This window comes from Apiospora kogelbergensis, assembly GCF_038363985.1.
Source record: "Apiospora kogelbergensis strain CBS 113332 chromosome Unknown utg000003l_segment0_segment0, whole genome shotgun sequence".
In the NCBI taxonomy this organism is placed as follows: domain Eukaryota; kingdom Fungi; phylum Ascomycota; class Sordariomycetes; order Amphisphaeriales; family Apiosporaceae; genus Apiospora; species Apiospora kogelbergensis.
In genome coordinates this window covers 2,540,378-2,564,633 of record NW_027117420.1, presented here as the reverse complement: position 1 = coordinate 2,564,633, position 24,256 = coordinate 2,540,378, and the positions used below count along the sequence as shown (strand labels likewise).

The 24,256-nt window shown below is 54.1% G+C and overlaps 9 protein-coding genes across 9 annotated transcripts; 4 read left to right on the top strand and 5 right to left on the bottom strand.

Annotated features, from left to right (window-relative positions):
- Positions 1–386: 386 nt before the first annotated feature.
- On the bottom strand, positions 387–3,713 carry PG998_005586 (uncharacterized protein; the record flags this gene model as incomplete). The annotated part of the gene is made up of 2 exons (XM_066872404.1): positions 387–921; positions 985–3,713. The coding sequence occupies 2 exons, from the start codon at positions 3,711–3,713 to the stop codon at positions 387–389; spliced, it is 3,264 nt and encodes a 1,087-aa protein (XP_066732501.1).
- A 334-nt stretch (positions 3,714–4,047) lies between these two features.
- Positions 4,048–5,028, bottom strand: PG998_005585 (SAM-dependent methyltransferase; the record flags this gene model as incomplete). Its single annotated transcript, XM_066872403.1, has 2 exons — positions 4,048–4,732; positions 4,796–5,028. 2 exons carry the CDS (start codon positions 5,026–5,028, stop codon positions 4,048–4,050), a joined length of 918 nt encoding a protein of 305 aa, XP_066732500.1.
- A 911-nt stretch (positions 5,029–5,939) lies between these two features.
- Positions 5,940–9,281, bottom strand: PG998_005584 (uncharacterized protein; the record flags this gene model as incomplete). Its single annotated transcript, XM_066872402.1, has 3 exons — positions 5,940–6,502; positions 6,565–7,419; positions 7,484–9,281. The coding sequence occupies 3 exons, from the start codon at positions 9,279–9,281 to the stop codon at positions 5,940–5,942; spliced, it is 3,216 nt and encodes a 1,071-aa protein (XP_066732499.1).
- A 509-nt stretch (positions 9,282–9,790) lies between these two features.
- PG998_005583 (RNA recognition motif containing protein) lies at positions 9,791–12,249 on the top strand (the record flags this gene model as incomplete). The annotated part of the gene is made up of 2 exons (XM_066872401.1): positions 9,791–10,108; positions 10,177–12,249. 2 exons carry the CDS (start codon positions 9,791–9,793, stop codon positions 12,247–12,249), a joined length of 2,391 nt encoding a protein of 796 aa, XP_066732498.1.
- Positions 12,250–12,785: 536 nt separating this feature from the next.
- Positions 12,786–14,387, bottom strand: PG998_005582 (uncharacterized protein; the record flags this gene model as incomplete). The annotated part of the gene is made up of 1 exon (XM_066872400.1): positions 12,786–14,387. The coding sequence occupies one exon, from the start codon at positions 14,385–14,387 to the stop codon at positions 12,786–12,788; it is 1,602 nt and encodes a 533-aa protein (XP_066732497.1).
- Positions 14,388–14,925: 538 nt separating this feature from the next.
- On the top strand, positions 14,926–17,995 carry PG998_005581 (ethanolaminephosphotransferase; the record flags this gene model as incomplete). Its single annotated transcript, XM_066872399.1, has 8 exons — positions 14,926–15,143; positions 15,204–15,248; positions 15,310–15,601; positions 15,666–16,164; positions 16,218–16,429; positions 16,486–16,757; positions 16,807–17,304; positions 17,353–17,995. The coding sequence occupies 8 exons, from the start codon at positions 14,926–14,928 to the stop codon at positions 17,993–17,995; spliced, it is 2,679 nt and encodes an 892-aa protein (XP_066732496.1).
- Positions 17,996–19,774: 1,779 nt separating this feature from the next.
- Positions 19,775–21,505, top strand: PG998_005580 (GPI mannosyltransferase 4; the record flags this gene model as incomplete). The annotated part of the gene is made up of 3 exons (XM_066872398.1): positions 19,775–20,281; positions 20,381–20,514; positions 20,581–21,505. The coding sequence occupies 3 exons, from the start codon at positions 19,775–19,777 to the stop codon at positions 21,503–21,505; spliced, it is 1,566 nt and encodes a 521-aa protein (XP_066732495.1).
- Positions 21,506–22,221: 716 nt separating this feature from the next.
- PG998_005579 (uncharacterized protein) lies at positions 22,222–22,620 on the top strand (the record flags this gene model as incomplete). Its single annotated transcript, XM_066872397.1, has 2 exons — positions 22,222–22,251; positions 22,351–22,620. The coding sequence occupies 2 exons, from the start codon at positions 22,222–22,224 to the stop codon at positions 22,618–22,620; spliced, it is 300 nt and encodes a 99-aa protein (XP_066732494.1).
- A 537-nt stretch (positions 22,621–23,157) lies between these two features.
- On the bottom strand, positions 23,158–24,201 carry PG998_005578 (uncharacterized protein; the record flags this gene model as incomplete). Its single annotated transcript, XM_066872396.1, has 1 exon — positions 23,158–24,201. One exon carries the CDS (start codon positions 24,199–24,201, stop codon positions 23,158–23,160), a length of 1,044 nt encoding a protein of 347 aa, XP_066732493.1.
- Positions 24,202–24,256: the final 55 nt, after the last annotated feature.

The window sequence follows — 24,256 nt, the reverse complement described above, 5'->3', positions numbered from 1 at the left end:
GCCAGGTGGTCGGTTCATGTGTCGTGCAGATAGAAAGAGTAGGCGGATTTCTGCGGGAGTGTGTGATGGCGTTACGGAGGGATGCTTCATTGCATATGTTCACTACCATATATGGTTTTACATGGATGTTATTCGACATGGCAGAGTGTAGATATACAATACATTTAGCTTTTTGCTGTTCCGATCATGACGGCGTGGTACCTAGACCCTGAACTACAGGAGAAATCGACTGGTGACCATGTGGGTATCCAGACATACTATTCACGTTTTGTGTGGATGGTTGTGGGCGTTTGTCATCATTCACTCCAACCAAGCTAAGCCACTCGCAAACTCCCACCTATCTACCTACGACCACTGCTACCCGACGGCCGGTCATGCGTTGGCTGCTACCTCGTCTTCCACTGCTCCATGAACTCATCCATATCGACGTGAACGCGCAAACCCTTCTCGTACAAGGTGCTATAGACGGACTGGAGCTCCGACGAGTCAAGATCGCGGACCAGCGTGCCAAAAGCCTCCATGAAGACCTGCTTAGACCAGGGGCAGTGTTGGACGGCACGGTAAAAGACCTCCTTCGCCTTGGGACGGAGTTCCTCGGTCTCACGGCAGTACCGGATATATGAAACCCAAATGCCCACGTTGTGCCGGCATGCCAAAGAGTCGTCCTCCAGCGCGTGCTCGAAGGCGGCGCGCGTCGAGTGTGCGTTGCCGCCGGACTGCATCTCGTGCCGGATCGCGAAGACGCGACTCGTGGCGCAGTCGTGCTTTTTGGTTAGTGTGGTGTTTAGCAAGGCGCGAACTCGGTCGTTAATGCTCAGCCGGGTCTCCTTCCAGGCGAATAGGCTCAGGAACATGGTGTTGTCGGGAAAGAAATGTAGGAAAGATGTCATGTGTTCACGCAGGAAAGCTGGCCGGTATGGTCTAGAGACTCGTGGTTAACGTAACTTGTTCCTCGCAAACGAAACGAGGCAGTCGCTTGCTTACCCGCAATTGATGTGCACATACAAGAGCTGGGCTGCTAACTGGAGCAGTTGCTCGTGTCCAGCATTGGCGGCAAGCCCTCGAGACTTAAACTCGTCCGAGCATTTGGCGACGTTGGCCATGGCCGACTCAATATTGCCTTGGCGTTCTCCACGTGGTTCCTTGCCGCCTTGCTGAGTGAGATATTGCAACAGGACCAACGCTTTGGCATAGAGGGAGGCGGCTATGTCGTTTCCTTGAGATGTCGAGTATTCGAAGTTAGATGCCAGTGTTTGCTGTGTTCTGAGAATCAACGCTTGTGAAGCCGGCACCGTTGTAACATGTGTACTTGCTTGGCCGACAAGACATACTCTCGACAGACTCGTATCTAGATCCCCAACCTGAAGTGCCATGCATGCCCAAGCCAGAGATAATCGAACCTTTCCCTCGGGCGACAGATTTGGCAACCGGAGTGCGGCAGATATGACATTGGATCCCGCGTCATGGTTCTCTGTGCGGAATCCATAGTTGGCATAGCCAATGTATAAGTCGATGTTAGTTGGGAACCGTTTCAGTAAGGTCTTGGCTGTCTTCTTCCCGTCCGTCTTGGAGCTGTAGATGTCCAAAGCCAGATGATACGTTGCAAGATCACTGCGGCCATGGGAGTGACAAAGCTGTTTCAGTACATTGGAAGCCAGTCGGAATTGGCCATCATTAGAGGGAGCGCGGACTGGCTCCATGTAGTCGAACCAGGCCATGACAGGGAATAGCACTTCGGTACTTGGACTGATTCGTTGGTGGCTCTGTGGAAACTTAAGGGGCTTGTTAGAGTTTCCTTCAGTCTCGGGTGCGTGGATCAAATCCTGCTTCTTGTTGATGTCAGAATGAATCAGCCCGTCCGTGTCAAGTAATGCATCCCTGATAAGTAGATTGCGCAAGCCGCCGAAGCCTGGCGCTGGCGGAAGCTGATGAAATACCAAGAACGCGGAGAGCAGCAGTTCTTGGACCAAGCTCAGTGCGTCATCCGGGACGAAAAAGAGAAAGTCCTCCACATCGGTGTACATGACGACTCTGTACGGGTCGTTTTCGGCACCCTCGTCCATGGTCCGGGCCGGGATGCTGGCATGAGAGGCTCGATGCTGCTCTGCAGCCTCCCAGGCTTCAAAGGGGTCCCCGGTGTTGAGCGTGGCACCGTTGTCGGAGTCTTTCACCTTCGGGGGTTCCTCCGCGCTGTTCATTTCGAATGATGCCCAGCCTTTAGCGGAATCCTCCCCTATCCGCGCTACTTCACTCTCCCAGAAGGCCTGGAAAGCCGGAGGTACTGCCATTATGTTACTATTGCTCGTCTCACCAGCTATACTTGCTGGGCGGCAGAAGTGTAACTCGAGAATCGCCTGCCAAGACGCAGCTGCGAGTTCACCGTACCCACTCTCGGCAACGACGCGAGTCAGTCTGGTAAAGACGACGATTAGCTGGGCATACAAGGCTTGGTCGACATGCATTGTTCCTTGCTGATTGAGCGCAGCTTTCAGCTGCTGCACCTTGTGAACATAAAAAAGTTTGATATCTTCATATCGCAGAGTCGACAAATCCGTTTGTTTATAGTCCGCATAGGCCTTCCAGATAGCAAAGCTAGAGCTGTATTCGCGTATGACATCCCCCCAACGTTTCCCCAGTGCCTTGGCATCCCATATCTTGGCCCCTTCCATCATGGTGCGCAGGACCAGGATTTCCCGCTGTTCGGTGGATGTGCAGTGGGACAAAGCTTTCTCCAGCATGGAGAGCTTGATGTCGGCAAAGCTCCGAATTTCTGCCTGGCTTGGTCTCTGGCTGCCTCGTTGCCCGACGTGAAGTAGAGTATCCTGATGCTCTACCAATGCCAACCACGCCTCGATATCTCCCGGATGATGCCGTACGCGTTCTGAAAGCTGTACTGTTATTACACTGAAAGGGTCATCGGGATCCTTCCCCCGGAGCTCATTGACGTCGTTGCCATATTCTTCATCGCTGTCCGAGAATTCATGAGGCTTCGGCTTCCCATGGATAGATCGGTAAGAGGGCCCCTCTTCGACGGAAGATTCCCCGCCGTCATCATATTCGGGTCTCTTCCTCTTCTTGGAGGAGGAGCCCAAAGTTAGGAAGTCTTCGGCACCGGTGTAAGCCGCGGCTTTCTCGGCCCGTACTCGGACAACCTGCGCGTTGGCGCGGCCAGAGTTCGCCAGCGGGTGTTTGCGGTCGCGATGGTTGAGAGCGGAGCCGCCTCCTTCATAGAAACCACGGAGGGTGAACTCATCTCGGCTGCCCAGCTGCTCAACGCGGATGAGCCCGTCGGCGCCGAGAATGCGACCGCGTCCAAACCTCCGGTACGCCGGAACGTCGTAACGGCTGCTGCCTTCATATCGTCTAATCAAAGGGTCTCCGCGTTTGTCGATGATGAAATTGTTGCCCCTTGGCCCTACAGAAGAAGGGGCTGCCGTCAATCTTTGCGGGAGATGCAGACGACTTTCTCTGGGTGACGGCGATCTGTCATGGTGTGATGGCTTACAATCGGATCTGCCGCCATGCCAATGCCTATTAGCATGGCCTGATTGCCCGTGTCGACTACTTCGCGATGTGGGTTCTTTGGATTGGCGGCTCTCTTTGTCCGTGGTGCTCTCTGGTGTGGGATCTCTGGCGGATGGTGGCGCCTCAATCTTTGGTTTGAAAGACGAGAAGGTGGGAAGACGAGACTTCTGCCCCTGCTTGGACGACATTCTTGATGACGCAAAGTCCCATCATATAGAGACATCTAGTCCGAGTCCCAAGAGCAATTGCCGCGGATTCGCGAACGGGGGTTGACTGCAGCGTTCTCTGTGTTTGTGGTGAATCAGCGCTTACAGTGCTCGTATTAAGTCGGGATCGTGGAAATTGAACCGTCAAGGCCCAAGCTTCTACTAGATCAAAACAGTGCCCCGCACTGTATCTGGAACGTCTAGGTACTTCTCCTTGGACCAAGCAGCGATCATCACGTTACAACGTTGCATAGGAAGCAATTCGGTGTATCAACTCTACTATATGTATAATGACCAAAAAGAACGCCAAGGATGCTTAGGCAAATGCCGCGACCCATACATCCATAGTCCTCACCTGCTCTCCTTGGAGTCCCCGGACCGCCGCGATAGTGGCGTTCCGAGCCGATCTCAGCACGACCTTTACCCGGTCATCCGTAATGTGGTCCTCGATTTCGTTCGCGAAATCGTCCCCGGCCACCGTGCCGGCTTCCCAACAACCGTCCAGCAAGCCGGCCCGGGGAACCACAATTTCCTTCCCCTTCTCCTTCTCCCCGGTCACCATCGCTAGCGGCTCTTGCTGTGCCCATCCGGCCGCCCTCGCCGCCTCGACAATTGCCGCGGGCTCCAGCGGCGATCGGATATTCACGCTGCTCTCGACCTTGTGGCTCTCGAGCATCCCTGTCGCCAGCGCCGCCAGCACGTGCGGCTCCGCGGCCCGCTCAGTTGCCTGCAGGGCGTACTCGGCGATGCAGACTCGCTGGACCCGGTTGCGCAGGCTCTTTAGAATGTCGACGAGCACCTGCGGGGATGCGAAGTACCAGATGCAGTGCGCGAGCACCGCAACGTCCCAGGTTTTGCCGCTCGATTGCCGAATGAAGGTTTCCGGAGCGGCTTCGTGCCAGTTGATGCGCTTGCCTACGGGGCTGGCAGATAGGTGGGCTTGGGCTTGGGCGAGGGTGAAGGGAGCGCCGTAGTCCGGTGGTGCTGGGTCTACTGCATCGCTACATTTGGAAGCACGTCAATGGGTTGAGTCAAATACTCCGACGGGGGTTCCATTGACTTACACAGATCCGCCATCCCCGACCGCTTCGGCCAACACCGCCGTGGCATTCCCCTGGCCGCACCCGATCTCGAGGACGCGGCTGCCGAGGGGGATGCCCCAGCGGTTGACCAGGTCGATGCGGTGCTCGGCCTGCCCGATCTCGATGTCGGGGCGAGAGGGTTCTTGGAGGGAGTAAGACGCGATCCTCGGCGCATCGGATATCGACAATAGTCTTGGGACTGCTGTGTTGGCCATGATTATTTGTATTCGACGAGGTGAATAACCAAATGTGATATGGAAGTTGGCTATTCGGCTAGATGAAGTGTAAGAAGGACAGTCCACGCAGTTGTAAGCGCCCCAAGGTGAAGGCTGAATTACGGCTGCTGGCGTGTGGATGGGAGTTTGCGACGAGGTGAAATTCTTATGGTTATTTATATGTTGTTATCGTTCTATCGTTCCGAGACCAACATTAATCTATATCCGAGGTTTGCATTCTTGAATGATAATTTCCCCGCCTTAGCCGTCTCCCAAAGTAGAGGATCCGAACACGGGGTTGTAGAGAATCCTGATTGTGAGTCACTATCGTCTTCAGCTTACAAGCATGAATGACTCCTTTCAACTATGCATTGGCATGCAGCTACATTAGCTCATAACCCCTCATCAATTGTCCACACAGAAGCCACACGCAAGGGGGCTCGTCAACGCGGACGTATAGAGTAACCCGTTTTATTACAGTGTTTCCCTTTACACCTTTGGCAATCAGCTCTCAGACGAGATTACTTCCCTCCGCCCCTTTTCTGATTGGCAATGGATGAGTCAACCAGAACTGACTATTTAGGAAGGAAGCATCGTGTAGGTAATCAATCATACGATCTGGGCAGGGGGGAGTGGAGGGACTCTCCGACATCCGACATTGTTAATTAACATTCACCAAAGGCAAGGACTCTTTATCAGTGTTTAGAGTATTCGCAGCTTTGAAAATAGAACAAAATCTTCCAATTCCAGGAGGTATATAAAAGTGTAGCGATGCTGAACCGCCTAGAGAGAACCCTCCCCTTGCCTCCCCTTTCCCATTTTATTACAAAGTACGCAGACATACATAATCGTAACGACATCATAGGTCGGTGAACCAGATAGATCGGTTCATCTTTCCGTCCGCCCATCCATCAATCAGTCAGGTCAGTCATTTCCTCATCCGAGAGCAGCTCGTCGACCAGTGACGCTTCGTCGGTGGCGTCGGTTTTATTTTGCCGTACCGTCGCATCGCTCTCGTCTCCCTCTTCTTCCTCTGCGACATTGTCGTCCTCGTCGGATGTGATCTCTTCCTTTTTAATTATGGGTTTGCGCGCCGACGACATCACGGTAACGTCCTTCTCATCCCCCTCCTCATATTCTTCCATGATCGTCTTCTCGTCCATCATCATCTCTACGGCCGACTTTTCGTCGCCAGCTACAGAACCAGCCACCGACGAGCCGGCTACCGAGCCGGTCACGCTTCTGCTTGAGCTCCGGAACTTACTCTTCTCCTGTTGCTCGTTGAGCCCGTTGACGATTTTGCCGAGGCTCACGTGGATCTTGTAGAGTGCATTTCGGCCCGTGGCGTCCGAGAGCAGGTTATCCTCGACAGCCGAGGAAATCTCCTCGTACATTTCGCGAATTTTCTCCTCGGTCGAGACAGGTGAAATGTAGAGTTTTCCAAGCAACGGTGCAATGGTCTTCTTCTCTTCCTCTGTGACTACTTGTTAGCTTTCATGTGATTGATCATTAGTATTAGGGACAAAAAAGACTTGCTGCTGAAATTGCTGTTTAGTTTCTCGAGAATGTCGCTAGCAAAGTCAAGGTGGACATCACCGTTAACAATTTTCTTCTCCATATCCATGGCGTAACCGGGCTGGTAGCATTTGCGAGGATCTGTCCAGTCCACCAAGCACGCACCAATAGTGTTCAGGGTGGCCATCTGGTCATCGACATCCGCGTCTTCGTCGTCTAAACTTTCGCGTATAAGATACAGCGAATGCAGCGCATCCAGGGCGATGGATCGGAGTAGTTGCTGGTTCTCGGAACGGGAATAACAGAAGACGGGAAGGAAGTAGTTGAGAGCTTGGCGCACGCTCTGGTTGCCTGAACTAGAGGGGTCGAAGTACGCAATGACCAGAGTCCGAAGTAGTTCGGCGGAGGCTTCTTGGTCCGTGACCACTCTGCCGAGTAGCAGCTTGGAGACGGCGACGGTGGCGGCTCCTTGGACTTCCGGGTTCTTGGAACCGGACCGCAACGCCTTGGTGTACACCTTGAGAAGTGTGGGGTTGTCCGAGAGAAGCTTTGCACCGTGTACATTCAGGATATCGGTGAGGATCTGCAACGCTGTAATCTGAAGTGCAGAGTGTCCTTTGCTAAAGAAGTGCATAAAGAGTGACAGATTCTCCTCGGCAAGGGGCCGATCCAACAGTGAGCACAACCCAAGGCAAACGAGACCTCGCTCACGGACAGGCGCCTCGTGGCTGCGGACGGCGGGGACGACCAGATTGTTCAGCATCGAGACCAGATGGTCGTTCTCCTGGAGCGTGCCCTCAACATTGGAGAGCATACATTGGACGATATGCAGACACTTCATGTTAATCATGATCTCCTTGATGGCCTTGGCCCGGGCTTCCCTCCTCGCTCAATTCCGGCTCGTTCTTTTTCCTCCCGTCGGCGGGGGGTGTGCCGTCACTCTCGACCTCGGAATGGGCCGAATGGAAGCTGTCATTATCGTCGTTATCAGTGGCAGGCTCATCGACGATCGTGTCGTGGACATCTGCCACAGCCTCGAGGACAACACTGCAGAACTCCTTCTCGCCAGCCGCATCGGGGGCGCAGATATCACGGAGGACATCAATGGCAAGTTTGGTCACCTCATCGGGCAATTCGGGAATGGACAAACTCTGCCTCAGCAGGGCGAACATCTTCCGGCGACCGACCTCATCCGAATAATCCAAGGTTAGGATGATGTGCAACAGTTGCTCAACAATGAACTCTTGCTCGACGGTGTCTTCTTCATCCTCTTCATCATCATCCACCTCTTCTTGACTATTGACTCTTCGGATGGCTTCAATCAGGACATTGAGGTATCGCTCCAAGTAGAAAGCGACCTTAGTGACTTCGGGCAGCTTCTCCTCGACCAACGACTCGTATTTGCGGTTGCCATCGGCGTGGCAGAAGTCGTTGAAACTACGAGCCATGAAGACACCCTCAGCACTTAGCGTCTGCCAGAAATTGTCATCAAAGTTGACAGCATTTCTGTAATCGGGCCTGCCCTCCCAGAAACCCTTCATGGCTTCAAGCGCAACACCATTTTCCACCCCGGAGTTGACCACATCAATTCGCTCCAGAAGTTCGAGGAGGCCGTCAAAACTTGGCTCGGCAGCTTCGGCAGCCTTGTCCCCTTCTGCTGGGGGACTGATGCCTGCGCAGTCCTCGATCCAGCGTTCGCGGAAAAGACGGCCGGCAGCTTTGCGCACAGTTTCATCTCGATCTCTCAGACCCCAGCGCAACAGTTTCTCTCTCATAGAAAGTGACAAGTGGCGGAAATCGCCAAGGGCTGGTAGTAACCTAGAATACACAGCACGGCGGGTTTGAGGATCTTGATCTCGCGCTCTCTCCAAGAGGTACGGGAGTGTGTTTGGAAGGATGGGCAAGTTAACCAGGAGAGAGCGCCTGACGTCGGCGCTGGGATCATTCTGCAATACCTCGAGAAGCTTCTCCAGCAGGCCTGTCTCTGCGTTGTCGTCACTGTCGTCTGAGTTGGCCATGCCCTCGACCTGATTGCCGGCTAGACGCCCAAGACCTAAGACAGCCTGAGCACGAACCATGGCCTCTTTGTCCCTGATCCGCTTGAGAAGACCGTGTCGCAACGATTGAAAGAGATCATCATCAATGGCATCGAGAGAGTTGATAATGTGTGAGATCAGCTGGGTTGATCGGTAACGAACGAATTTGTCCTTGGCGGTGAGTAGGGGAAGGACCGTTTCCATGACCAGGGTGGTCAAGCGAGTAGTCGGTGTCTCGGGCATAGTGCTGGCATCAACGTCCTCCTCACCGAGCATCTCGTTGTCTTTGTCGTTGGCGTGGCGCAGAAAGAGGCCGACGAAGCGGATGGTTTTCTCGCCGACGCCCTCGCTCTTCCTGACGGGCATGACGCGCAGGACGCAGCGGGTAAACTCAGTGTTGAAGTCGGTCTCTTCGAAGTCGATGCTTTCGGCTGCCTGGGATTTGGAACCCTTGCCGGCCGGGCGCGCGGGCGGCTCGTAGCAGCATGACTCGTGGATTTTGCGCAGGTTGACAACAAGCTTCCGGTGGGTGGCGGTGGTCTTCTGGGCGTCTTTGAAGACGGCGCATATCTGGCTGCGCAAGATACTGTCAGGGGCTTCTTCGGGGACATCGAGGGAAGCGGCGGATGAGCGGGTTGCGCGCGATCTGCTGGAGACGGCATGAGAGCTGCGCCCCGTCCTTGTCAAAGCCCTGGGGGGCATTGTGTGAATAGATGTCGAAAGTCACCGTGGGTTTAGTTTTTTGGGTGATGTTTATGGTTTTGTTGATATGTAGTACTTCACTGTTGTTTTTAACGCTAAAGCGCCCGAGGCGGGGGCGGCCAATTTCGAAGCGGGATGGCAATAATTGACGGGGACAGCGGTAGAGATAGAAGTCTGGATAAGAAAGACAGTCTCAGTCAACAGCAGATAACCTATTCCGAGCTTCAGTTGGATGGCAATTCGAATATGTAAGCAAGGCGTAATCTTAATGTTATTATTTGGACGCCCAATCCATTAGGCTGCACGCTGGCAAGCAAAGTGGGGGTTACTCAGCAACGATCTTTGAGAAGAGCAGGTCCCCCAGTCCCTGTGGGAGACCCCACATTCCACACTCGCGCCAATCGATTAGCTGATAAGCAATTAATTTTCTTTGACGGTAGGTTTTATCGCAATTGGCATTGGAGCCCAGTCTCGTTGCTATCCTATACAGTACAAGACCATTTTGCAAGATGGCAGGTTCTGGGAAACTCAAACGGTCTCGAGACCAAACCGACTTGCCCGCCAAGCCAGCTGCTGCTGTTCCTTTTGAGCAGGCTCAGACAGCCCCTGCTGAGGACGACGCGGGAGAGAGAGCCAGCACCGCTGAAACCACCGAAAGAGCCACCAAGCGACCCCGAGTCGAAGAGAACCGAACTTTGTTCGTTCGCTCGCTTCCCACCTCAGCAACCGACGAGATCCTGACGGAATTCTTCTCCAACTACTTCCCCGTCAAGCATGCCACGGTCGTCAAAGACCGTGCTACCAAGGCCTCTAGGGGGTATGGTTTCGTAAGTTTACGACATGCCATCTGAAATTCACATCCTGAGCACCGAGGTTAACTAATATATCCTTGCAGGTCACTTTCACAGATGCCGAAGATGCGCTCGAAGCCAAGAAGAAGTTGAACAACCATGCCCTCGATGGGAGGAAGATCACTCTCGACGTCGCTGAAGCTCGCCAAAGAAAACCCAAAGCCGCTGCCGAGACCTCCGGCGTCGCCTCCGAGACTGTCGCTCGTAAAGAGCAAAGGGTCGCCGAGCTGGCTGAGGCACGAAAACCCCAAAATGCTAAGTTGATTGTCCGAAATCTGCCTTGGAGCATCAAGACTTCCGATCAGCTGGCCGCTCTGTTTCAGAAGCACGGAAAAGTCAAGTACGCCGACATTCCCCAAGCCAAGGGCAAGCTCTCTGGTTTTGGCTTCGTCACCTTCCGCCGCCACAAACACGCCGAGATGGCCATGGAGGGGGAAAATGGAAAGATGGTCGACGGCCGCCCTATCGCCGTAGACTGGGCGGCTGACAAGAAAGAGTGGACAAAGCAGCAGGATGGCGCCGCTGCCGAAGGGACTACTCTTAAGGAGGAGAAAAGGAAGGCTAGTGCTGAAAAGGCCGAAGCGGACGAGAATGATAACCTGGAAGACAAGGAACAATCCGATGAGGATATGGATGCCGACCTTCGAAATTTTATGAAGAATCATATGGAGAACTTGGAAGATGAGAATGACAAGGATGAGGATGATGACGACGACGGGGAAGAAGACGACGCCGACTTGGGCGTTGACGAAGAGGACGAAGAGGAGAAGCCAGCCAAGAAGTTGACCACAAACAACGACACAACGGTCTTCATAAGGAACTTACCTTTCTCTGTGGATGACGATGGCCTCAAAACACATTTCGAGCAGTTCGGTCCTGTCAGGTATGCCCGGTGCGTCATGGATCGTGCCACGGATCGACCGGCCGGTACTGGCTTCGTGTGTTTCTATAACGAGGACGATTCTGCTGCTTGCGTAAGGGGTGCTCCCCGCCAACAGCTGCCTGACAACCCCGGCAAGCGCTCTATTCTCCAGAATGAGATGGCGGATCAGGCGGGTATGTACACCATGGACGGCCGAGTCTTGCAAGTGTCCCAAGCAGTAAATAAGACCGAGGCTGCTCGCTTGACCGAGACCGGCATTGCTGCCCGTGATACCAAGGACAGAGACAAGCGTCGTCTGTATTTGCTTCCTGAGGGTAGCATACCCGCCGGCTCACCCCTGCACTCGTTGCTTTCAGCCGCCGAGGTCCAAATGCGTGATGACAGTGCTGCGCAGAGGAAGAAGCAGATCCAAGGCAATCCCAGTTTGCATGTCAGTCTTACGCGTCTCGCCCTTCGCAATATTCCCCGCGACATGACGCCCAAAGAACTCAAGGCCCTTGCTCGCGAGGCTGTTGTAGGATTCTCCAAGGACGTTAAAGCTGGCCTCCGCGAGCCCCTTTCCAAGGAGGAGATTAACCGCGGTGGCACGGACGATAAGGAGGCGGAGCGCCGCCGCAAAGAGAAGAAAAAGGGTATCGTCAGCCAGGCCAAGATCGTGTACGAGAACTCGCAGGGCTCCAAGGTGGACGAGAAGGATGGTGCCGGTAAATCTCGTGGCTACGGTTTCGTCGAGTATTCCTCGCATCGATGGGCGCTCATGGGCCTGCGTTGGCTGAACGGCCACTCCGTCCAGAATGAGACGAGCAAGAGCTCGCGCCTGATCGCCGAGTTCGCCATCGAGAACGCACAGGTCGTAGCCCGGCGCAAGGATATTCTTCTTCGGTCCACGCAGGGGCCCCGGAACCCGCCGCAGCAGGAGATGCCCAAGAACGCACCCTTCGCCGAGAGGAGAAACGCCTTCCGAAACGCGGGCAAGCACGGTGCCAAGAGGCCTGGTTGGGACGGCAAGAGGGACAACAAGAATTTCGGTGGCTCAGACAGCAGAAAGTCTGGCGGCTTTGATCTCAACGGACCTGGTTTCAATGGTAAGAAGCCCTCAGGCGGCTCGGATGCCAAGAGGGTTGGTGGTGAGGAAAACAAGGGTAGTAACGCGCGGGAAGCTTTGGACCAGAAGATCATTGCTAGGAAACGAAACATGCGGAAAAAGAAGGCGACGGTTCGGGGTAGCCATTAATGGCAATTCTTTTACATGCTTTCTCTCTTTACATGTATCAGTATATCTAATCCATGCTGTCTGTCGTATAATATATAACAAGTACAATATCGGCTAAAAGAGGTCGACTATACTCCTGCGTCTGACGTGTTTTAAAGTAGACCCTAGGTAGTCCCCATCGATAAATTGAAAATCAGATCTGTAGAAAGCCACCAGGCACATCAGGTATGGCACACCAGGCACCGTAGTCACTCAATTCGAGTGTCATGATCGTGAACAGAAAAAGCTCATCTGACGAAAAACCTGATATTTGCATCCTTGGTTCAAAACGATAAGGGTTTATAAGATACGATTGATAGTAAAGAAAATTCAGGGACTTGAACAATCCTAGGTAATATCAACAGCTCTCAGACTGGCATGCACAATCTTAGTATACCTTGAATGGATGAACGGCCAAATGAGTGAATCAGTAATAGCATTGCATGCATTATTGGAGGGTATCTTGGATCGCAAACTTTCCTTACTCATCACACATTGCCACTTTAACACCATGATCCTCACTTGGTCCAGAACCATCCTTTTCCAGACGGTGACTTTTTTTCTTCTTCTGTATTAACATTCTCGTTATCCTCCTCTGTCCCAGAAGACGAGAACCATTTGAACTCCTTGCTGGCCGAGTGTTGCCGCTGAGACATTTGCTGAATCACGTGGCCCTCGGCGTCGTAGCGTGTGGTCATGACAGTCTCGTGGGTCGTCCAGGGGCCCATACGTCGAGCTACAGACTTGACGGTCTTGCCCCCATCCGGCTCGGGAAACTCCTCGGTCCACTCCACGTTATTCTTGCTGTTCTTGTCAGGCCTGGAGGAGTTAGTACCGGGCGCCCCTCCCTGGCGGCGGGCGACATCCAAACCGGCAATGGTTGGAGTCTTGTCATCTCCGGGCAGCTGAGAATCCCACAATCTTGGCTTATCGCTGGTAGGTTTTGCGAAATCCGATTTATTGTTTAGGTATAAGTCTTCGGACGTATTGGCATCCTCCTTGCTGCAACCGTCCTTGTCGATGGCGAACTCCTTGATGAGCTTCTCGGCAGTTGCCTCAGTCTTTCGCATCAAGCAACGAGAATCGATTTTATTCATGGAGCGCCAACCGCCTCCGTCTTCGATGCCCATTTCCTCCATAGCGTCTCGGACACTCGACTCGACCAGTCGAATCAAACGCTGCGTTTCCTCCTTCGTTACGGGACGCCTAACGTCTCCGTTCAGGGCGTTGGTCTCCTTGAGGATTTCGCGGGCACCCGAATCGATGAGCCGCACCATAGAACGAGTATCCCCTCCGTCCCTCGTTACATCGCCAAAGAGAAATTCGCCATTAATATTGCCATATAGGCCAAGAAGTCCCAGGATGGGCGATGACCGTCCCAATGACATTTGCTCCTTCCTCCACCACTTCTCTTCTTCGCAGGCGGCGGCGTCGCCGACGTACTTGCGGATAAAAGATTCGGCCTGTTCTGCCGTGAGTTCGCTCCGGAACAGGTCACTGGTGGCGATGGTGGTGATGCGCCGCGCCTTGGACTGGAAGGACTCAGGCGGAAAGTAGGCGTCCCAAAGCCGGCGGCGCTCCAGGCTGGCCTCCCAGTCGTACCAGGCGCGCATACTGCCGAACAGGCCGAAAGCGGGTTGCGACAGAGAATTTGCGGGGAGCAGTTTGGGCCGTGACTCAAGGTCGGCGAGCTGCTGTCCCGAGCTTATGGCCAAGAGGTCTTCAAAAGCGTCGCGAAACGTGAAACGACCCTCTCGGTCGGCGTCGCCGCCGCAGTTGATGTCCTTCGGAAGCGGCTGCGGGAGGCTGTACTGGAGCAGGAGCGGGGAGTAGGCCGAGTGCTGGACCCATGACTGCACCGTCTTGTCTCGGAGGCCGCGGGCCACGGCCGACTCGAGCGTCGCGAATTCTTGTGAGGAGGGCCCACCGCCAACAAGGTTCCCGCTGTTGTCAATTCCACTTAATTCATTGCTATCATTGCTGCTCGAGGGAGTCGGAACGTTGTTCTTCTGGGAAGAAGACGGGAGCGACCAGATAGCGCGGACGGTCTGGGAGATTTGGTCGTCCACGCGTTGCTTGAAGCGTACGAAAAGATTGGTGGATCCCGAGTCACCCGGCATTACGATGGTTGATTGTCAGCAGCCAAGTTGAGCTCAATTGGCAGAGTGTCAGTGTTCTAGTCAACGAGTGGGATGTAGCTGGATGTGAGACATTATTGTAGGCCACGTATGATGAGATGGATGGAAGGCTCCAGCGTCATGGAAAGTCGAGATCATGGATCGAGGTGGTAGCAAACAACTTCGACATGGGAATCGGCAGCAAGGCAGGTGGGGTGAAGAGCACTTACTCACTGTACCCCGAGTACTAAATTTGGCCGTCCGCCGTCCAAACCAGCTCAACCCCACTACGGAGCCCCAAGTACCTGCCCTAGCATCGAGGCTGCAGCTCACCCTCCCAACACCCCTTTCTCCTTGCTGACCGCCCGGACTATATTACGGTTCCTCTGTCGATTCCCGAATCGCATCGCATCGTACCCCAGATTACACGTGGTCCTATCGCAACACCCTTTGCGGCAGCCCCAAACCCCTTCCGCGTTGTGTGCCATGGAGCGTTGGACAGCAATAGAACCAGACCACCAACGAATCCGCTGAAGAGAAAATGCGCCGCAGCCAGAATGGTTTCTACCTGTCGACTGCGCTCCTAGTCGCGGCGAACCTGCTTATCCCAGTCGCTGTATACATTTTCGCCAAGGGTTTCTTTCCCTATAAGCCTCTCCTGCCCGGTCTCGCCCAGTATGAGGAACTTCCGCAAGATGGGTCACAACCGACGCCACCTTTTGACCGCCTGGTCTTCATGGTTGTTGACGCGCTGAGGAGGTAGGCCAATTTTGCCTCGAGAAAGCTCCCCGTTGTCCGCGCTGACAGACAGTTGTATAGTGATTTCGTCTACACGGATGGAACAGGCTTTCAGTATACCCGAAGGTGAGCTATACTCGATGCGCCATGCCCAATGCAAATTCTAACGCTTTATAACTTACTCCAGTTTGATTAAAGACGGCGTCGCCATGCCCTTTACCGCCCATGCGACCTCCCCGACAGTAACTATGCCTCGGCTGAAGGCCATCACCACCGGATCCATCCCTTCCTTCCTTGATGTCATCCTGAACCTCGACGAGGCCGACACCAGTTCCCAATTGTCGGCGCAAGACTCCTGGCTTGCCCAGATGAAGGCCAAAAAGACGGGAAAGTTGGTGTTTTATGGCGATGATACGTGGCTAAAGCTCTTTCCCGACACCTTCGACCGCGCCGACGGTACTTCAAGTTTCTTCGTTTCCGTACGAGACCCCGCAAGACAGGAGCCACGTGGGAAATGGACAAACGGGCTGACCATGACATCAGGACTTCACCGAAGTAGACAATAATGTGACACGGCACATCATGCCGGAGCTTCGCCAGGATGACTGGAACACCATGGTGCTGCACTACCTTGGCCTGGACCACATTGGCCACAAGTCCGGGCCGCGCAGTGTGAATATGGTGCCGAAGCAGCGCGAGATGGACGGCATCGTTCGGAGCATCTACGGGGCCATTGTGTCTCAGCCGCATCTTCAATCGACCCTCTTGGTGCTTTGCGGAGACCACGGTATGAACGATGCCGGCAACCACGGTGCCTCGTCAGCGGGAGAGACTTCCCCGGCCTTGGTCTTCATGTCGCCCAAGCTGAAGAGCATTGCTAAGCCCGCTACGGTGCCGGCTCCGTTCAACGAGGAGTTCCAATACTACTCCAAGGTTGACCAGTCGGACCTCGCACCCACTCTAGGCGCATTACTTGGCTTCCCGGTGCCCAAGAACAACCTGGGGGCTTTCATACGAGATTTCCTGCCGTTGTGGTCGAATCGTAGGACTTCCCTTGGTATATTTCGTGAGCATGCATTTTCTGATACGGAATAGGACATGACCAGGTGCATTTGCTACTCAGCAACGCCAAGCAGATCTTTGACATCATTGCCACAGCATCAGGCGTATCGCTGATGACTGACTACGCGAGCTCGGCATGCGAAGTTCTACCTACCGTGGCAGAAGAACTCGCGTGTGAATTGCAGATCATCAGTCGGTCGGTCAACTCCAAATCGAGTGACGATCTGGAGGAACGGTTATTCATGGTTCGTTATGCTCTGCTCGATGTAGCTTTTGGACTATGCCCACTGACCTATTGAAGTGGCTCCAAAGGGCACAGGAACTCATGAGTAGCATGGCCAGCAACTACGACATGTCGAAGCTGATTCAGGGAGGCGCCACTGCCACCCTCGCTCTGACTCTAGCCATGGCATCATTGATATTTGTTAGTGATTGTCGATGGACCCTGCTTCCCTTCGCCGCAATCACCATATTGTACGGCATTATGATGTTTGCAAGTAGCTACGTTGAAGAGGAACACCACTTTTGGTACTGGTCTGCGTCCGCTTGGTTGCTTTATGTCACAATCTCAAGGTCAGAACTATCCAACATATAAAAGATGTTTCTTTAACCCAACTGACAGATATGATAGAGCTAATAGGAGGAGACATACGCCGGCCATCACGGCTGTTATGGTGTTGGTAGTTATGCGTCTGATCCGAGGTTGGAATCAAACCGGGCAAAAGTTTGCAGGCGAGCCCGACATTGTGAAGCTTTCCATGACTAGTAACCCGCAGTTGCTTTGGTGCTTATCCATCACCACATATCTGACGACGGCTGTCAAGTTAGGCGACGGGCTTGAGGGATTGCCAAGAGGCTTCTCGGTGGCCCTCGTCACGGTCCTGATTGCCTCGGCTTTGGCCTTCAAGGTGGCCTTCTGCAATGAAGACTCACCCGAACTGGTCGTGGGGTTTGTGGAGACGGTGCTGGGCTATCTCGGAGAGGCATCACTGGTCAGTCGCGCCCAGGCCGTGTTCGCCATACTCGCCCTTAGCTCGGTATATCCCGCGTATTCTCTTCTCACGCAGCCTTACGGCAAGTCTCGATTACGAGGTAAATTCATGAAAATCAAAAGCAGACAGTAGTCTATCCGTTACTCAGCCATATTTGACTAACCCTTTTAGTATAGACATGAAGACGTTGCACCACCTATACACGGTACTGGCTTTGACCCAGTCCCGAGTGACGAACCTCCCGCTTTTCTTGTTGTTCCAGGTCTTGCAATCCTTCCTGGAGCGACTCGCACCGGGGCTGGAGACTGCCGAGATCAGCACGACTTCGCTCGTGCTACAGCTGGCGTCATTCTTCGCCAAGGGGGCACCAATGCCATTTCGTCGATCGATCTATCCAACGCGTACAACGGCATCAGCGGGTACAATGTGGTGGCCGTGGGAATTCTGACGTTTGTGAGCAACTTTGCAGGGCCGATTTGGTGGGCCTCAGCCACGAACGTGCTGCTCCTGCAGCGCAGACTTCCTGCAGCAACAAACAGTGCAGGCGCTACGGGCGGTACAGCGGGAACAACATCAGGCAGCGGGGAGGGGCGTGGGCGTGGGCGCGGTGTGTACCATCAGCACATCGCCTTGTGGACCCTGTTTGTGGCGGCTAGCCTGGGGTTCGTGATGGCGGCGTGCACGGCACTGCGGACTCATCTATTTATCTGGACCGTCTTCTCACCCAAGTACCTGTACAGCATGGCATGGAGTCTGGGGCAGCACCTGTCAGTGAATGTTGGGCTGGGTGGGTTGCTATACTGGCTCGGGACACGATGATTCTTCTCCTAATACCATAATTGTACCAACAACCTATCGACTGGTGTGTGTTCAATATAGACGGTGTAAATTAGTTATGCAGAATAGAGCTTGTCGCATTAGCTATATACATAGGTTATACTGTGCGTAATGAGTGGAGAAGCATCTATTCATATCACGAGTGGCCTTAAAAGTATATTAGTAAGTAGGGTAGGGTTAAGTGGTTTCATGGAATGATTAGGTAACATTTGGGGGTTCGGAGCGGCAGATTATCTTGCGATTCCTACTGCGCAGATTGAGTGATGGTCTGGCAAAATGGTAATGAGTCAGTTGCAGCTGCAGCTGCAGCTCCCAGCTACTAGTACACAGCAGTTGGTAGCTCCGATGTTCAGGGGTTAGAGCTCTTCAAGTTTCGCAGCTAACAGGTGCGTCGAGAAGCTGTTGAAACTACCAAGTCTGTGTAGAAAAGATGTTAGTAGAACCACCAATATTTACTGGAGCAGCACTTGGCACTTCGAGGTATGTACTAGAGCAGCTAGGTATTAGGAAGGAACTTGAGCTCATAGCAGGGACGGGTCCCGACATACATATGCGTATGTATGTATACAATATAAGTAAGTGTTTAGTACTGCATGTACGTAGCAGTAGTAGGTATGTACTACGTAGGGCGGTGCGGGAGCGCATCCGGCTGTTGGTTCAGACGCCATTTTGGACCCAAGTGACTACTTTAGCATGCCCTTTCCCCGTTGCGAACAGCGTGTGGCCATCGGACACGTCGTCCACGTCACTTGATTTCTTGGGCAAGCAGGGCCCATAGCCATGTGGTTATGGGATGGTGGTGGTGTCAGTCGCGTTATTCCGTTTGCATTCGCATTGACGGGTGCGACTCGGGGCAGTACTCGGGGGCACATACAGCGGCTTTTTCGGGCCAAAGTTTTAATTACGCTGATGGGTGGTGGGCCAGGGTGGTCAGCTCTGCATACTACTATGTCAAGTAAGTAACCTATATGTGGTGACTTTCCGGGAGATTGAAAGGAGAGAGCAGAGAGGGGAGAGGGGAACGGAGGAGAAAAGGGAAAAGGTCAAAGAAAGGGTATAGAAAGGGGACATATTACTGCGCGCCTTCCGCCAGCTAATTAACGGCCGTCAACATGAAAGCAGAGTAGCTTCTGCTCTGGCCTGCCTTGTTGTGTTACTTGAATCTTTGTTCCCTCGCTTCCGACCCCCAAGTCCAGAGACCCTCCTACTGACCCTCCTCCTGCCTTGTACTTCATTTGCTTGCTGTCGCAAATCTACCACTACTAAATACTGCTTTAATTAATATTACCAGTCACCAGTCTTATCATACCGTCACTCAGCCAGCTACCTCCAAAAACAAGACACTCTCACTCGCACTCACCCAAGCTCTCCCCCAATTTGTTGAAGTTGCTGTACGACTTGGCTATTCGTTATTTTGCCCCAGTGTAACTCTCCAACAATGCGACATTCCGTGCCTGTGTCATAGCGAGCCAAACGCTTCCGCAACATTCCTAGAGAAACCACCTTCCGCCACACCCCCGAATCCCGAACTGCAAACGAATTTCGCCCCTTGCGGCTGCTACGGAAGTCGAAAATACCACATAACATATAAGAGCGAGCGCCTAACGAACACCCCGCGACCACTGCGCCGACTTGACTGTGAATGCCTGCCCTCGCTGCTGCAGCGCAACTACCGGCACCCCACCATTCAGCCAACCATCTGGGGTACACAGATTCACAACGTGGAACAGTAAAGGAAAAGCCATACAGAAAACAGACATAATGTGGAGGAGAGCATATCTGTTGTTGGTGCTGGTGCGCCTTTGGTTCGCCTTGTCGCCCAGCTACTTGCACCCGGACGAGAACTTCCAGGGCCCCGAGGTGATCGCCGGCCAGATCTTCAGCTACCCCGTGCGGCGGACCTGGGAGTTCACGAGTGAGTGGCCGATCCGTAGCGTGTTTCCGCTGTGGCCCGTCTATGGGCTGCCCATGTTATTGCTGAGGTGGTTGTGGTCCGGCTTCAGCAATGGCGACACCATCCAGGGCGAGATCCCGCCCATTGCCGTATTCTGGACCCTGCGCCTGCTTATGTTCGTCATCAGCTTCGTGCTTGAGGACTGGGCCATCCACGAGCTCGTCCAGTCGCGCCGCCACCGCCGCGTCGCCGTCCTGCTCGTTGCTTCGTCCTACGTCACTTGGACCTTCCAGACGCATACATTCTCCAACTCGGTCGAGACGCTTGTTGTCGCGTGGAGCTTGGTCCTGATCGAGCGCATTTTGGATACTACTGTAAGAACGAGAAATGAAAGAGCGCACGCCCCCAGCTTCATATTTGCTGTTTACTTTACCGCCAAACACATTTGCTAACCCTTTGGCTTTCTCTCCCAGTCGCAACAATCTCTGTCGCTCTTGTCGCCTGCTGTGCTTGGCGTGGTAGCTGTATTTGGCGTCTTCAACCGAATTACGTTCCCAGCTTTCCTGCTGATTCCGGGGCTTCGGCTGATCCCCCATTTCTGGAACAGGTAAGAACAGAGTTCAATGCACTTTCGCGTGTACGTGTGATGACTAATACAAGATATTACTTACAGGCCCCTTACCTTTGCGACACTGGGCGCATCGGCTCTGTTCACCGTCGCGATCGCCATCTCTCTTGACACGTCGTTCTACACGCCCCATTCCATCGGGTGGTCGGACCTGCTGCAGCATCCGGTCATCACGCCCTGGAACAACCTGCGCTACAACATCTCGCCGGACAACCTGGCGCAGCATGGCCTGCACCCATGGTACCAGCACCTGCTGGTCAACATCCCGCTGCTAGTCGGGCCCGCGGCAACCCTGCTATTTTTCCAGCCGCACTTGTCGCTGCGGCTGTACTCGGCCATTTCGGGCATTTTTGTGCTGTCCATCTTCCAGCACCAGGAGGCGCGATTCTTGCAGCCCGTGATCCCGCTGATCCTGTCGTCGGTGCAGCTGCCCAAGAACCCGACGCTAATGAAAGTATGGGTCTGCAGCTGGGTCGCGTTCAACGTGGTGCTGGGCCTGCTCATGGGGACCTACCACCAGGGCGGCATCGTGCCGGGCCAGGTCTTTTTGAGCACCCAGCCGGACGCAACGAACGCCATCTGGTGGAAGACGTACATGCCGCCCATCTGGCTGCTCAACGGCAAGAACGAGGTGCTGCGGACTACCGACGTCATGAACATTGAGGGCGGGTCCTTGCTGGAGGAGCTTGCCAAGCTCGCGACGTGCGACACGCCCGCGGACCGCCGCAACAATGAGTACTTAAAAGAGTCCAACGGGACATATCTCGTCGCCCCTCTGTCGGCGACGTGGTTGGACCCCTACTTGCCCAATAAGGGCCTCGACGGGCTAAGGTTCCGCGAGGTCTGGCGGCATCGGCAGCATTTCAATCTGGATGACCTCGATTGGGCCGAGGATGGGTTCTTGCCTACAATCAAGCGGGTGATAGGCAGGCGGGGCCTTGCAGCTTGGAGGGTTACGCGGAGTTGTTAAGCTACATTACCTGGGGCTACTTGGTGGTGTTCAAATTACGATGAAGGAAAGGCAAGGAGTTGACGGAAGGGGGCGAGCGCACTAATGGAAGCGTTATCGTGTTGTATGTATGTTTGTTGATCGAGATACCCCTGGATAATTCGGTTAGATGAATTCCAACCTTCAATTCTTCCTATGCTTGGTTGCCCGCTCTTTCCGGCCTGATGAGCGCGTCTTTCGCTGCACCACCAACCTCGTCGTCGAAATTGGGTGTTTCGACAGCTCAATGATGTCGGATTATGCAGCTGTGTTTTCATATCACCGATCTTGGCAAGCTGCAGCTCACGGCCTGACAGGAGCTTGAGTTGTTCCAGTTATGTAATTTGGGGGGTCTCGGAGGGAGGGTTCTCAGCTCTCTCCCGGAGGCTCGGCGCGGCACTGGGCTAGCGTACTTAGGGGGAGGGGCGAAGAGCGAAGAGGAGGCTCCGCTAATTGGGCGGCCGAGAGTGGGAAAACTTGCGATGGACTCTCCCCGAATCGTATCGATTAATCACCATTCCCCCTACCCGATCTAATGCTGTCGGTGTGTGACTGACTGCGCTGCCTTCTCAGCTCAAGCAACCATCACAGATTTCCTCTTGATTCAGTTAATGGGGCGACGTATCGTGCGCCTGTAACCTACACGGAAGAAACAACCAGCAACGCCTGCTGCTCCTCACACCAACAGGCGCGCCACCATGGGAGGTCTCAACCTCGAAGTCTTCAAGGTGCGTTTACGACGGGCTCCCACAATCATGCCCCCGCACACCGGACCCCATTGGATTTACATGTTGCTAATACAATTCTTTCTGTTTCTGTTTCTGTAGTTCGGTATGTACGTCATGTTCCCGATCGGTATTATGTACTACTTCGGCACGAACCTGGACGAGCGCTTCGCCGTGCCAGCATTCTGGCCCAAGCCCGAGAATGCCAACACAGTGCCCCTCGATCGCGACGAGATCCAGGCTGAGCTGGCTCGCCTCCGCGCCCGCCGCCTGTATCTGCGGGACCGCCGACTCGAGGAGGAAGCTCGCCGTGCGCCCCCACCACTGCCACCAACGTCACCGGAACATCAAGACAACAGCCAAAAGAAGTAAGGGCGAGGGGGCCAGGAAGCGAGAGAAGAAAAAAAAGACACAAAGACTGAATCCACAGGGCGATGAAGGCAGGATCGAAGGAGAATACGCACAGGAGGCCAGGTCAGGGCGACTGAGGTATAACAGCAGATTGAGCCGAGTGAAATGGCTTTTGATAAACTAGCTGCCATCGTCCAGCTTGGTCCTTGCTCATGGGAGTATAGAACATGGATGATGAAGGGAAGAAACCAAAAAAGCAATGCACTATCGGAGTTCAGGGGATCTAAGGATGGGCTCTGGTCCCGTTTTGGCCGGATAAATTGTGTGTACAACTTGATTGAGTCGTGTGAGTCTTGGGAGTTACATGTGCAAAAATGTTTCAATACTGTACAATATTACTATAGTATTATGTCGGTTGCCTATGTATCTACATATGTATCTATTTGAGCCTTTCATTTTACACATGCCAATGTTTAGTCGGTCCTCTTCATACACACACATACAAGATCTAAGATACACAGCATGGAACAATGCCAAACGGTTCCCCTTCTTGTTACTTTAGTCGAGGTTCTCCTCGATTGAGTCCCAGACATCCTCGGTGATGTCACCCTGCTCAACGTTGGCGTAAACGCCCTGGACATCATTGTAGTCGCGAAGTGCGTCGAGGAAGTCGGCAAAAGCCTGCGCCGACTCGGCGTCGGGCAGTTGGACCCTGTCTTGCGACGGGGTCCAGACGATGGCGGACTCGACAATCTGCGCCTTGAGGTCGCCCAAGTTCAGCGCCTGTGCTGCCTTATGTGTAAGTGTTGGCGGTGTCCACACGACGAACATCCCATCCCCAATGTCCTCGACGTCGTCGGCGCCCGCTTCGATTGCTTGCATCATAACGTTGTCGAAGTCGCTCTCGCCTGCCGCGGGCAGTATCGCCGCATCAACAATCTTGACGCCGTCTTTACTGGCTTCGTCCCCCCCTCCTCCTAGCTTGAGGACTGTGCGGCCCGCCTTCTCGAAGAGGAACGTGGTCGGTGTGAGGATGCCGTTGTGCTTTCTTATGATGCCGCGTACGTCGTGCAGCGCACGATTTCGGTTGTCAGTGAGGATCTCGATGACTAATGAAACCGAGCCGTCGCCACTGCTCGTGGAGGCGGTCATGGTCTCGAGCACGACCGTCTCGAGGCTTGCGCCCGTCGATGACCGGCCCTGGCCCCGTGCGATGGCAGCGTCGATGTTGGCTTTGGGGACCCCGGCCTTGCGGGCCGTGGCGATGGCGTTGACAAGCTGCCCGTTCATCTTCGGGTCCGGGCCGTACAGGCGCGTGGCCAGCTGGATGTCTCTGGTAAGAAGGCCGCGCTGTGCCGACTTCTTGGCGTCGGCGCGGCCCTTGTCGTGCTTGATCTTTGACCACTTGTTGTGGCCGGAGAGCTGGGCGGCGCTGGTGCTGAATGGCTTTGGATATGCGAAGACGGGCTGCTGTTGTCGGCGGCTACATTGCGCGCAAATTGTCGGGATCCCAGAGGTGGGATGTGACGACGGCAAGGACCGCCGTAGCAGAACTCGCAGGGCGGACGTTGTCGCCGGTCGGGCGCGGAGCAGGTGGTCCATAGTGGCGGGCGGACTTGTCTTCCTCAGGAAACGGGGAAAGGGAGTGATATATGTA